This window comes from Stenella coeruleoalba, assembly GCF_951394435.1.
Source record: "Stenella coeruleoalba genome assembly, chromosome: 4".
Classification (NCBI taxonomy): Eukaryota; Metazoa; Chordata; class Mammalia; order Artiodactyla; family Delphinidae; genus Stenella; species Stenella coeruleoalba.
In genome coordinates, this window is record NC_137149.1 from 26,677,044 (window position 1) to 26,691,806 (window position 14,763).

The 14,763-nt window shown below is 37.6% G+C and overlaps 1 protein-coding gene across 8 annotated transcripts in view; it reads left to right on the top strand.

The window, feature by feature from the left end:
* The window catches only part of CAMK2D (calcium/calmodulin dependent protein kinase II delta), a gene marked incomplete at its 3' end in the record, with an annotated part of 285,398 nt that overhangs the window by 213,266 nt on the left and 57,369 nt on the right, over positions 1 to 14,763 (top strand). For all 8 annotated transcript variants that reach the window (XM_079920207.1, XM_079920208.1, XM_079920210.1 and 5 more), the window contains exons 7-8: positions 5,826 to 5,928; positions 12,569 to 12,652. In XM_079920207.1, the coding sequence (XP_079776333.1) occupies positions 5,826 to 5,928; positions 12,569 to 12,652 (187 nt within the window). The remainder of the gene's footprint in view (positions 1 to 5,825; positions 5,929 to 12,568; positions 12,653 to 14,763) is intronic.

The window sequence follows — 14,763 nt, forward strand, 5'->3', positions numbered from 1 at the left end:
GAAGAACAAACATTAATCAAACATTTCTTGAGCACCTACCAAGGCCCTGTCTGGGCTGTGGGCATATATTACAGAGCAAAACAAACAGACCTTGTATGTGTGGAACGTACAGGCTGGTGAATTAAAGATCACTTAAATATATGTGGAAAATGTATCTGTGCTGTGTGTCCCAGAAAGAAGGAAGTACATCAGACAAGCACTGCAAAAATATATTAGGTCGAAAAGAGGCTGCAGTAACAAGTGACAACTTTCGATGTCACAGGAAATAAAGGCATATCAAGTCAGTTGTGTTGTCTCATTTAAGAACCGGGAGAATACAACTTCTGTGAATCAGTTGACAGAAGGAAGTAAGTCAAAGGAGACAGTTAATATAGCTGTGCTTTTTCAAGTAAACATTTCACACAAAGTAGTAAGATTTCTTCAGTTCAGAGTGTATCAGAAATGGTTACTATACTACTTCATGAACAGCTATCTGGATAGGAGGCTTCATACATACGACTGAATCTTTTAGCAACAAATCAGCACCAGTGAATTGCCTCAGTGGAAAATACTGTCTTTCTGAAAGCCTACCTCCTGAAAAACAATGTTTAATGGAAAAATCATTAGACGGGTAGATGGATATGAGAGTGATAGGTAGGTAGATAAATGGATAGTTAATAGATATAGATATTTAAATGAAGATAGTAATTCTGGAGATGTGGGGGGATTTTTAACACTTTCATAGAAATGTCAATAAAATCAAATGTATGACCAGAAAAGAAAGTAATTCATTTTCTGGGAATCTGACAAGCATTCAGTAAATCCTTTGTCACCATGGGTAGTAGATATATCAAACAGTGAATTCTACATTTAGCATAATTATAAAATCACAATTATTCCACTTTTCTCAGAACCACCTTTTTAAAAAAATGTTTAAAGAACACATCACTTGTACATAATGTATGTCTAGCTATACTAGAAACAAACTATATACATGTGACAAATCCCATAATTCATTTAGTCGTTCTAGTATTTCTTTATGGAGTACTTGGTGTATGTCAGGCTGTGGAGAAACAGCTAATTGGGGAAGTCCCACTGGGGTTCTTTCAAGCTACTTGATAGTGTGTGCTGTTAATGCGGAGGCAGATCAAGAAACAGGAATGGAATACTGAGTGATTCTTACGAACTTGCTCATATATGCATGACGATAGAAACAGTACTTCCTCATCACAAACTCACAGTGCATGCATCAGCTAGAAGTTCCCCGTGCTAAGTACATAAATTCAGGTATCCATGCCATGTGAAAATAAAAGCAAAAGTCCCTTGTACCATGTGAACAAAAGGACCTCCACCATGCGCATGAGCGAGCCTGATATTCAGGCTTTTCAATTCATGCAAAATTTCATTTAGTTGATTTCTAGGAGCTTTGTTCACACCTTCTTTGGCAAAGGAGAAGTGACTGAAAACGCACCAAAGCACTGACTGATTAACTTCATGTTGAAATACTGAGACTTTCCAATAGAAGAAAGAAATTTTAAAAGACAATTTTACTTCTTAAAAGCTAATATCCAAGGGAATGTAAGCATCAAATAATATAGAATAATAAAACTAATAACTTGCTGTTTTATAATATTCATTAAAAACGTTTTGCTTTTTTAAAAAAGTAAAGCACACATGATTTCACTACCCTTATAATTTACGAATGTTTGAGTTTCATTGGTTAGATAGATAATCACGTATGTGCACAGATAAATCTGTGATATCACTAATGTTGAAGATGTTAATGTGACTAATGTTAAAGATGATCATCGCCTTTGCTGAATCAGTTCCTCAATAAAGGTCATGCTAATTTAGAAATCCTCATGATGTGTTTATGAGATTTTTGAGAAACAAAATCAAAATTATGTCTTTTTCATGTTTCCCCTTGTTTTATTTGATTATGGGTAATAAATATTTTTGACTACTTTAAATTCTTCTAAAAATATCTGCTGAATAGACTACCGTTTGAAAATGAATGAAAATAAAAGAAAATGAATGATTTTTATACCATCAGAGAAGCTTCCTCAGTATCACGTCTTTTAAAAGGAAGGGATCAGGAAATCTGGCCTCAAGTCCTTGCTTCATCATTTTGAGCCTCTCTACCTCAAACTGAGGGGTTTGAATTATTTTATCTCCCAAGTCTCTTCCAGTTCTGAAAGTGATTCCAGCAACTTGCCTCGGTACTTTGAGATACTTGGACAGTTTCAAGAAAATCCCAAATCACAATGGAAGTAGTTGCCATTGTATCCATATGGAAGTACAGAACAAAACTTGCAAACAGTTGCTGCTCGTTACAGCTGATATGCTATAAATGGTTGTTGACACTAAGACCAGATGTCGTGGAAAATCCTGCATCATTAGGAAGCAATGGGGCGGGGAGGGAACCTGTGTGTGAGAATGTCAGTAGAATCTATTTAAAAACCAACCTAAACAGTGATGCATTATAAGAATTTAGAGATAATCTCAATGTGTAAATATTAACATAATAGATTGCACTTAATTTAGAAATACAGACATTTCTCAAGTCATGAGCATTCATTACAGATATTCAATGTTATGCACATTGAAATGGCCAGCTGCACTGCAGTATAATAGCTAATCACTAACGCATATAATGTCCCTTACGAGCCCCTGTGATTAAATCCAGTGGGATTTTATAATTTTATATATACTGTTTTGCGATAAAATATATATCTATAATGTTCATTTGTGAGATGAAGAATTAGTTAATTAGCTTCAAGAGTCTAAATTGCCCAAATCCACATAGTTAATAACAGTCAGGACCAGGAAATAAATGCAGGCCTTCACCCTCTTTCTAGATCATTGTGCTGCCCGTTTCTCTCACAGTGCTGTGCCCCATGTTCAACCATAGTTGTGTTGGAAGGCCTGAGTTTCTGATCTCGCCTTTCTCGTTTGTTTTAGAAAATCAAAATAATAGAATATTAGCAGTGAAGAATGTAAAGGTCATCCTTTCTAAAGAAGTAGCCACTGATTAGGTGAGAGATTCTACTGTTTCAGCTTTTGTGGAATACAACCACATATTATCTTAATTTCTGTGGACATTCATAATCTGAACTACCTTACTTGCCAATGAACTTCTATAGTGCAGTGTGTTTTTAAGTTGGAGGCTATATGAATGGTAGTAGTTAAAGAAAATCAGAATAACTGTGTGGTGCCCTGGTTTAAATGCTGCTTTAGAAATTCTTGGTGATTAAGCCTTCCATATCCTTTCAGAACATGGTAACAAGATTATTCAAACAAATATATTCCAAAGAGTTGTATATAAATCAAACGTGTGTGATACTTTTAATGTTTCTTTATAAAGCAAATAATCTTTTAATAAAGTCAATAATCATCCTAATTTTTCAGTTTGCATTCCATAATTCTGTATATTAGGTTTGCCTAAAAGATATGCTTAAACATGAAGCCATTTCAGTGCTATTTATTTTTAAATCTATACAGTAGCCTTGAAATAGACAAGCCTTCTCCTGTGCATAACTGCAGCTGAACAGTCTTCACGGGTATAAGGTGAAACACTGATCCCAGATGGATTTATTATTTCCTGGATGACTCACAAGGCCCTACAGAGAGGTCTTCTAGGTCATCTCTAGGTATGAATATTTGCCCCAGTCATTCAACAGGCCATGTATGATAAAACTCTAAGGTGTTCCCTTTCTTCTGAATTGGCAGATACCTGGTGTTTAAGGGCATAATGCACACAGCACTGCCCAGATCTTTTTGATTTATCGATAAGAATGAAAGCACATTAAATTGTTTATTCACTGATGACACTGGCATTTGCTCACTTGAGATCTGAAAGACCTAAAATGATTGTGATTTCTAAAGTGATTGGAACTCTTTCCCTGAATGAGTCTGTGCTTGACAAATTAGGACAGATGTGTATTAGCAGAGCTCTCTGACATCTCAATGCTTTTGAATATGAAGGTTACAGAGAAATAAACTATCACTTACAGTTTAATGTGGTTTTTTCCAAGTCATTTATTCTATAAATTAACAGCTGGAAATCACTTCTTAATTAAAGTAAAAGGTACATGAGTGTAGTGGACCATAAACTTTAGTTGTGAAAATAAAATATCAAATATTGATGATATAGCATGGTTAGATACTATAGTATATTGATAGATGAACAAGAGTTCCAAATAATGTCAAATGTTAGATTTTACTAAAAGTTATTTTAGTATGAAGATCTTTCATATACTTGAGACCTCATCATCCCAACATCGAAATTAAATTATCATGTATTTAGTGTTGAGGTAAAAACCCTATCAGCCCTAAAAAATTACAAAGTTGTCCTTACAATTACCAATTGTCATAACAGTGATGAATCTGATGGCAGTGAGCAGCAATAGCCTGAAGAAGTCTGGTACTTGATTAAAACTTACTTGCCTACACTCTAGTTCTTGTAGACTTAACCTGATTTCTTCTGAGTTCTGGTTATGAGTCTTTGCTAATTTGCATGGCTGGCTTAATTAATAAATTAAATATTGGTTTAGGCTGTGTTTACCCAAGGTCAAAACAACCAACAGAACTGACTAATTCAGTAAGGAAAAAAAGAAGCCAATTTCATGGGAAAAAAATTGAAATTAGTTGTTTGTCAACATATAAACAAAACCAATTTGACTGACTGAATTTTTAGATTTTTCAGACAGTCGTTTTGACACTTGCAGAGTCCATTGTTTCCCAACTTTTTTGAGTCTGAGACACACCTCTAAATTTGCTGGGTCTTATCCCAAGGTAAGAAGATGAACCACTCTTCCAAATATACGTACAAATCCAGACATACGTTCATCCACATAGCTAAGGATGATAGATGTACTGTACGTATTAATCAGCCTCCTTTTCCTGACCATCTTTTCCCTTCATTTCTTAAAACCTACAAAGGCAGTCCACGGAAATTCAAGACTTTGCCACGGTGCTTATTTTCCAAGTACCAATGTGTCTCGATGCCCTGGTTGGGAAACAGTGGTGTAGGCACAGCCTTATTCCAAGACTGAGTTATTAGTCCTTGAGTAACGATAAATACCCAAGAAAATAAAAATGTGTCTTTCTTATAGTATTCTGAGATGTGAAAACAAATATATAAGTAATACTTTGAATCATACTTTGAAGACATAAATTGTGTTTTTAAATCTGGCTTACGAAGAAAAAAAATCCAACTATAACATTTGGCAAATAGTAGTAGACTCTTTCTGCCTTTAAGAATAAACAGATTCTTAAAGACAGCAATTTTAATACATAATTCAGAATAAAACTCTAAAATTTGTACAGAAATTGTTTGGAAACATTGAGGAATCCAAATCACTGCATTCGGGTCCAAGCTCTTGAAGTCAACTAGGATTTAATTTGCACAGTTTCATTTGCCAAATGTCTGTAGATTGGTCCAACTCTTGTTATCATTTTGCCAAGTTTCCTTCTGCTGAAAATGTCTGTGCTCTGTTAGGCTTCTAAGCCAATGTCCGTGGCCAAGTCTGGACCTCAAGCAGCCGTTGGAAGCATGTGAGCAGGTCAAGACAGGTGCTCTCATTCATTTGATCGCTCCCCAAGCGTATTCTCTCTTCAGCCCAGTATCTCTCCAGTACACTTAGGCATCTGTCTGAAGCCTGCACACATGGTCATTTGTTATCATTTTCTAACCATATTTTCCCTGGGATTTAGGAATGACAGTCTCCGGGAGAGAGGACAGTGCATGCCTTTTTTTTTTTTCCTAACCTTATAAAATGTTAGTTTTGAATAGTCACTTAAAATAGGTTCTCACTTCAGTCTCTCTTTTTTCTTTCTAAATAAAGCCTGAGAATTTGCTTTTAGCTAGCAAATCCAAGGGAGCAGCTGTGAAACTGGCAGACTTTGGCTTAGCCATAGAAGTTCAAGGAGACCAGCAGGCGTGGTTTGGTAAGTAGGATCTCTCTACCTCATGCTGCTTGTACTATTCTGGCTCCAGTCACATCCCACTTCCTAACCAAAATAGAATGGAAATGTTCATTCTGACAACTTGACTAATGTTAAGATATTGGACCTTTATATGTACCTGATTTTACTGACATTAAAGGATATATAATCTAAAAATAATTTAAGGGAATAGAAGAGCAATAACACATAGACTTTTTTCTTCAAGGATGGATGAATAAAATGGATTCTGTTCTGAGAATTAATAGGAGGATTGGGCTTCCCTGGTGGCTCAGTGGTTGAGAGTCCGCCTGCCGATGCAGGGGACACGGGTTCATACCCTGGCCCGGGAAGATCCCACATGCCGCGGAGCGGCTGGGCCCGTGAGCCGTGGCCGCTGAGCCTGCACGTCCGGAGCCTGTGCTCCACAACGGGAGAGGCCACAACAGTGAGAGGCCTGCGTACCGCAATCAATCAGTCAAGCAATCAATAAAAGGAGGATTGCAGTAGTCGAAGCGTATTTGAGAAAACATTGATTGTTCACATACAGCCTCACTTGATGCTAAAAACACCTATGTAAATAGTAGGCGCTCAGGAAATACTTGCAGAATATTTTACATACTTTGTGATTAGCAAATTTAAGTTTTAAAAATATTATAAAGTGTATATATGGAGATTTATATAATATATGATATTATATATCTGTATATGTGTGTGTGTTTCGTCTCATCTATTTCTCCAACGTGCCAGTTTACTCTCTACAATTTTGATAATTTCAAAAATTCTATATGATGAAATTTCCATTTCCTTGCAATTAAGGAAGAGATTAACTCTAAACATTTAAATTATAGTATTTCTAACTAGGCATATGGATTGTTTTGATATTCAGCCAAAATAAATGATTTCAGCCACTGATTTTATGCTTCTCTTTCTGCCATTTCCCAGTATTAGCCCATTTTTCACGTAGTGTCCTAAAATATAACCTCTGAGAGCCTCAGTCTCACTTCTTTTCTGACTTTCAATGTATTGAGATTAAATTTTTAAAATGCCCTTCACTTTGAATTGCTTTTCCTCTAAACAACAACAAATACAAAGAGAGCTCAATAAGTGCTTTACTTCTTTTGTTTTCTGTGCAAATACTTCTCTGTATCCCTAAACATACACATGTACTAAAATGTACACAGAGCTCCCAGGATTCACCTTGTCTTTCTGATCTGCCCCAGCTAGTTAATGGGAGTGGCTGGTGAGGCACCCTTGCCTGTCTTCTCTGAAGGCAGCCTAATTCAGGACCTCATTTTCTGCTGCCTGTCCTGTTTCAGTAGTACCTGACCAGTATCCTTGTCTGTGATACTTCTCAAGTTTAATACTGCCTTTTACATTAAGGCTCTCCTTACCTACCAGGTGAGTTTAACACCTCCAAATTTGGCATTTGGTGTGTCATATTTTGACATATAAATAAGCTTGTTCCTTTTAACTGCAAACTGAAAGGTAGGACCTAGAATTAGTTCTGTAAATTTGAGATTCAGAAACATCTTTTTATCATAGGAAAGAGTATGGTTGACACAGGTAAAGAATATACAATAACAGGAGTTGGGGTCCAACAGGAAGTAGTGGGGCTATCACAGAAATGGGCAGAGCAGATCACTGGAGATACATAAATTAAGAAATCCTGCCCCTTGAGATGCTCATACTTCTATATCAATAAGTATTTAGCATGCAATGTCAGGGCACCTGTATCAGCAGCACGCATGAGGTGCTCTGGAGCACAAGAGAAGACTCATGAAATTCTGCCTCTGGGGAACGTTTCAGTGATGGGGTAAGGCTTCTGCCTTCCTAGTGGCTGAATGGGAGTTTTATTCACTGGTATGCATAGAGATAAAGGCATTCCAGATAGAGGGATCAGCACATGCAAAACCTCAGAGGCATAAAACAATTTTTTTCTATCTCAGGAATAACAATAAGTTTGTTATAGCTAAAGTATATAAAGTATACTGAGATGAGTGGTAGTTGATGAATTAGGAAAGGATTTTATGTCCTTTTGAAGGATTTGGCATTTATCTTAGAAGTTTCAGGGATCTGGTCAAAAAATTTAAGCAGAGAAGGACATAATTGGGTTCATGTTAAGTAATGTTGATTTTGGTAGCAATGTGGAGGATGGCTTTAAGGATAGCCTGAAGGCAAAGAACCAGTTAGGCTAATGCAGTAGTTCAAATTATGAATGAAGACAGCTTGAACTAAGGAGTATGTAGGAGAAAGCAAGTTACAGGTAACATGCAGAAAGGACAGGAACCCTGAACTCTAAAGGGAATCTGTTTAGAAGAAATCAGAGTCCTGGAAATTGGGTTCAAAGACAGGACTCTAGTCCTTTCTAGAGCAAAGCAGGACCCTTCTTCACGAGATACCAGAAGAGGGACTTAGGCTCAGGGATGTAATTGCCAGAACTGTGTACAAGATGATGATTGGATATCAGGAATAAGCCAGAAGCCTTATTACCAGAACCAAGGCTCCAATTTAACATCGACAACTTAGATGATGCTTACAAGAGTATTGGAGTTGAGCTCCTGAAATCTCTCTTGCTTGGGGCTCTATGTTTTATCTCTTCCGCTAGATCAAAAGCTGTTTGAGGGACTGTGTGTAGTGAAAAGTTTCTGCTTTTTGAATGAAAATACTTCAGCTGATATCCTGGCTCTGATTCTTAATAGCTACCTGCCATCGGTCAAGTCACTTTAACTCTGTGAGGTCAGTATCCTTTTTGTAGATGAAGATAATAAACACTCCTTTATGGTGCTGTTACGAGACTAAGTGGAGTAGAGCATTGGAAAATGCCTGGGCTATGAAAGCTGTTCAGTAAGTTTTCAAAACCATCTTGGAATTAAACACATGTCACAGTACTTGGCCTACACAGTGAAAGTTGTTGAGTGAATGACTAAATATCAGGCTAGTGAAAGCAATAACATCCATATAAAAGTATACAAATTTTCAAATTGTGATAATTCATTTTTCATAGCAAGCTGGTCCTAGAGAAACGACAGATGGGGAGTAAAATTCCCATTTTCTCTTTAGTATGGTGATATCAGTTAAGTTCTTGCTAAGGTAGCTATTAGGGTAATGACTTTTAAGAGGTGCATTATAAGTTCTAAGAAAATTCAGCATTTCAAAAGTATAGAAACACATAGTTTCTAAGCTTAAGAGAATACTTGTTTCTTTTTTATTTTTTTCTTTAGCTTTTTTTAAGCTTTTTTTTAAAAGAATAGTTTATTCTACAAGTTCAAGTGAATCCTCATGGTTACTTAAGTGAAGGAAAACTGGGCATATGATGTACTACATTTCTTTTGGAGGTATTGTGTGATATACTTTAGGTTTTAAGAGTAAAGCATATTTTAGTATGAATGACTTGTTTTGATATTTATTCAGTATCATCTGCCGTAGTCTCACGTGTTTGATTAATTTTATCTTTTAAAATATAAGTGTTGAGTGGGGAACCTTTTTATTTTAATAAGAAAAGAGCAGAACTCTTTCTTCATTATGTATAATGCCAGAGTTTCAGGCTTTTACATAATTTTATTTCAATAAATGTGAGAGGTCTATTACGAATAAGAAAAATGAAACTATACAAGCCATTATAGAAGCTGTCTATTGAGTTTGGTTATTTTTTTCTCATTTTCGAGTTCCAGTGTTTGTTTTTCCCATGTTACTTCTTCTGTCTTTCTAGCCCTGATCTATTTGAATACTAGCCAAAAAGGCTAGAAGTAACACCCTATAACATACCTGTTAGGAAGGCTAGAAATTTACCAAAGAGAACAGCCTGTTTCTCCTGTGGGACTGGGAATGCTCTCTTCAATACACTTCTGGTTTTTTGTTGCTGCCAGGAAAAAAGGATAACTACCATAATCTTACTTCATGGAAGAATTATTTTGCTTGGTTGCTATTATGTCTCTTTTTTTTAAAGTTAAGGGTTTTTTTAATGGCAGTATGTTGCAATGGGTACATTTCCAACTGTAAGTAATTCTGTTTTCTCTTTGTTTGATCTGTTCTGATATTCCCACTGGTTTTTCAAAGTGAGAAATGCTGTCTGTAAAGAAGGCAAGCTCTCATTAAGTTTCCTGTTGATAGCATATATCATCATAAACTAGATTCTTAGGAGTTTAATCTGCTGCTGAAGAAGACCTAATTTATCTTACCCTCAGTATTTCTGTATTCATGAGAATTGTAGCATAAGTGCACTGTTTTAATGTTCGTGCATTTAGATGTAGGCTTCACCATTCTTAGGAGTAAGGACCCCACTGACTGCTCAAATGATAGTTGTGCTCTTAGCATTTGTAGTCTCCAGAAGAGGTTTGTAATAATTTACACTTAAGATTATTGTTGCGTTTCTTTTTTTTTTTTTGCGGTACGTGGGCCTCTCACTGTTGTGGCCTCTCCCGCTGCAGAGCACAGGCCCCGGACACGCAGGCCCAGCAGCCATGGCTCATGGGCCCAGCCGCTCCGTGGCATGCGGGATATTCCCGGACCGGGGCACGAACCCACGAACCCGCGTCCCCTGCATCGGCAGGCAGACTCCCAACTAGTGCGCCACCAGGGAAGCCCTGTTGCATTTCTTACACAGTGACTTACTTCCCTATCTTTTCTACCTAGATGCAATATCATTAACATTTCCTGCTCCAGGCCAGGTATTCTACTGAGTTATTTAAGACATATATTAAAGTTTACCAACTCTAGATAGGAGGGTACAGATTGCATATAAAAGGGTAGTCAAGATTCAGAGTAAGAAAGAACCACTGAGAACTGTAGTTAGCTAAAGAGATCTCTAACATGGAAATAATTTAGAGCCACCTTCTGTTAGAGTAAAGGTAGAACAAAAAATTGAAGGTCCAAGGAACAGAAAAAGTACAAGGAACAGAAAAAGTATCATCAAGGGTGAGCATGAGAAGTTTATCTTCAAGAGACCTTAAAGAGATTTTTAGGTTAAGTGCTCAGAAGTAGAAAGAAGTCATGTTGGGTGAATGAAGGGGAGAAGCAGATGGTAAAGGAACTTAAAGAGCCAGCTGGGACCTCGGTCTTTAATCTGGTCTCTGGCATCGGTGTCCCATTGGGTTCCCTGTGTGTCTCAATTTGGGAGGAGTCAGAGAGGGATGGTTGGAATGAGAGAGCAGGTATATGGCAGTGAGAAGCGCTGGGTAGCTCTTGAAAACTATTGTGCCTACCCTACCTTAGAAGAGCGGACTCCACGTCTCTCCTTCAGGTACTCCTTGAACTTCACTCAGGGGAACCACCACCGTTGCTCAGTAGTTCTTCCTACTTCACAACTACTGAGCAAACGTTTCTATCAAGTAAAGTTTGAGGTAGAGGTGGATCCACTGTGGTCCGTGTAGAGCTTAAACTACAACCTACAGGTCTTTTCTTGAAGTCCCTTCTCATTGTCTACCCCACCCTCCTCTAAACCAAACAAGGAAAGGAAAAGTAATGAAAATAGGGGAAAAAGTGATATCCAAAATCCATTGCCTCATTTTCTAATGTAATTTTGTTCAAAGAAGTCACCAGCTGTTATACATATGCTTGTTTTTAAGTACAAATTTGTCATGGAGATGGGGGAGAGGCTCCTTTCTTGGACACTTTGCGTCACAGTAAATATATAAGGTGCTTCACCAGAGATCTGTAGTCGGAGGAATTCCTGATTACATATCATTTTAAAGAACAGTTTCGAGTTTTCATGTGCCTTTAAAGAAAACTTCCAAATAGGAATAGTTATTTTTGGTATTTTTTAAGGTATATATTTTTATTTGAAAGCCATTATTTTTGGAAATAAGAAATACTTTACTCTAAATTCTAGCTATAAATTGTCATTTAAGTGTACCTTATTGGACACACTGATTTATACGATAGGAAACTTTCTTTGGCCGTCCAGTTTCTCATACCGCATCCCTTAAGTTAAGTCTAGCTGATACTTGTTCAACAGTGATTCATCTGAATATTCCTGAGTCTTCTCTTTAGTTGCCAGTTATAAGTACACACTGATTATTTATTAGTACAGAGCGAGCTCTTTGATGTATTTTGGACTCATTCCTTCTCCTAGTGAGTTCTTCAGTTACTCTCAGTGCCATCCCCCACCCTGTATAGACCACCTCACTTCCAAAAATATTTACTGAAAATTTGCTTTAAGTTTGTCCCCCGGATCCACGTTTTGGGTCCTTCTCTTTTATAGGTGAATACCTCTCATAATAAAGTTATGTAGGTACCATGAGAAGTATCATCTTTGGCAAAGTTGTAACCCTATCTTCAATTTTCTCCTAATTTCTTTCCAGGTGTAGGGGAGGATGTTCTGATTCTTTTCACAGGTTTAGTTTTAACTCACACATAAACAAGAATCAGAACTGCTGACCAAATGGCCTGAAGTACACACACTGTGCAGCACAATAGATTGGCTTTCATATCTGCAGAAAGATGTGTTTTTTCTAATAAGCTACAAAGCAGGGCAGGTTAGTGTTGATACTGCTATGGAGAGAAACTCGTCCAACATTATTTTAGTTCGCTGAGATCCTTGTTTTATCTTGACAAACAGAAGCCCAAAGAAGTTTCCTCCTTAGTTTGCCACTTCATATTGGTTTTGTCAAGTTGGTTTTAATTCATTAACATCTGTTTCCCCTAGGTTTTGCTGGCACACCTGGATATCTTTCTCCAGAAGTTTTACGCAAAGATCCTTATGGAAAGCCAGTGGATATGTGGGCGTGTGGTAAGGAATCATTTTCATGCCGATTTTGCAGTACACCAGTATTGTTATAATTAAAAATAGTATCTGTTAAATTTGAGGTTGATGCTCTCTAGCAATCGGTTTAGAGTTGTCATTCTCCAACTTTAGTCTACAACACAGTCAGGTGGAGAGCCGGTTAAAAGCAGGTTGCTGTTTCTGATTCAGGAGGTCTGGGGCGGGAGCATTTGCATTTTTAACAAGTTCCCAGGTGATGTTAAAGCTCATGGTCCGGGAGGCCCTTTGAGATCAGGGCCGTAGAGAATCCCCCTCAGAGGTCATGGGGTTTATACTCCCATCCTGTCACCTCCACCGGGAAGCCCTTAGCACAGATGTCATGTCTGTACCACAAGATGATCAACAGGGATTAAGAGGGAAAGAGTGGATCTTGGAATGTAATTGACTGTTCCGTGGGGACTGAGCTCCGAGTTAGGCCTTTAACAACCAGCTCTAATCAAAAAGTAGCCTATGCACGCTCAAAGGTATAGAATGGGGAGGATTTCCACCACAGTTTTTCCAACAGAATTTCTTCATGTCAACATATACCTCAAATAGGTGAGAGACTGAAATAAAAGGGATACTTCAGGGTGTTCTGAAAATTTTTCTGCTGGAGTTATTGGCAGGAGCTAACCCTCTAGGTTCCTGACACTACATCAACTTGGTGTTTGATCTCACTGTGTGCATCCTGGGCTCTTAGAGTTACCTCCATGCCTAGGAAGGCAGATGTGAGAAGAGCACAGTGTTTGGAGTCGCAATGCCTGGGTTCAAGTCTTTGCTTTGCACCTGCTAACCCCATCTCCTCAATATCTCTGAGTTGGCTTCTTTACCTATAAAACAGAAATATTTTACCATCATAGAATTATATGAGGGTCAAATAGGGTGTGCATTAAATGAAGACGTTTTAGAGTTTGTAAAGCAATTTAAAATGGAAACAGTTATTATTATCCTAAAAAGTTGGAATTGTAGCCTAATTAAAGGGTAGGGTCTTAGGTGTGCCCCAAGCTCTGTCTTCTTCTTGCCTCCCTGAGAATACTTCCTAAGCAAGAACTCTAAAATCCTTTGGGTTAGAGGATTGCCACAAAATGTTATTGTTCAGATGTAAAGGTTAATGGCAGATAACTCAAATATTTCCCTTGCAATAAATCAGCCCCATCACAGATCCGTTTCTGCTGATGAATTTTCAGAGGAGCAGAGTACCCTGAGAGACAGGCAGACGCAGATAGGTCTTTTGGAGGATGTGTTAGGGGGTGGGGGGTTGGATGCGGCTAGAGTGCGGCCCTCGGACCTGGCACTGGAGAGAGGCTGTGGTGTAGACGGGTCAGAACCAGGGCAAGTCTCAGTACCCTAGCTTCCACTTATAAAAACGGAGATAATAATAGCACTTACCTCCTAGAACTTCCGAGAGGATTTTTTAAAATAAATAAGTGTGAGTTATTATTACTATTATTATTAGAAAGTGTTTCTTTATAAATGAAGTTTCTAGATAACTGATCTGTAGCCTTTAAGAGAGGGACTGAACACGTTTAAATAGATGATTCAGCATTGTAGTTCTGATCATCAGCTGAATATTATGATACCCTCACCTGAATACTAAATTCTCTGCTTTACTTGTTCACTTTTAAATTTTTTCCTTGCACGCCTTTTACGTTGCAAAAGATGTTATTATGGACCACCTTCCAGCTCCTGAATCATATCTCATTCATTTAAATAACTTAACTAAATCATTTATTTGGTTCTTGCATTTGAAAACACTTTTTACAATGTATCAATGTTACTGGCCTTGAAGAATATCAGATAATTTAAAAAGAAAACAAAGAAACCCTGATATTTTGTACTAGAGATTCTTTCCTGGTTGTGGAGCAGAATCAGTGCTGAAACTTAAATACATAGAACTGTCCAGCCCCTACATGGGCCCTCTCTGCTTTAGTGGCTCTGAGCTCAGTGTGGGCAGCTGCATTTTTAACAACTATGACATATCATCAGGGTTTAGACTCACTAAACACACTGTGCTCAATTTTAATATTACTTTGGTAAATTTGGGTACACTTGTTTTTGGATTTTCTGTGTGAGTGCATTTCCACAATACAGTTTGTATA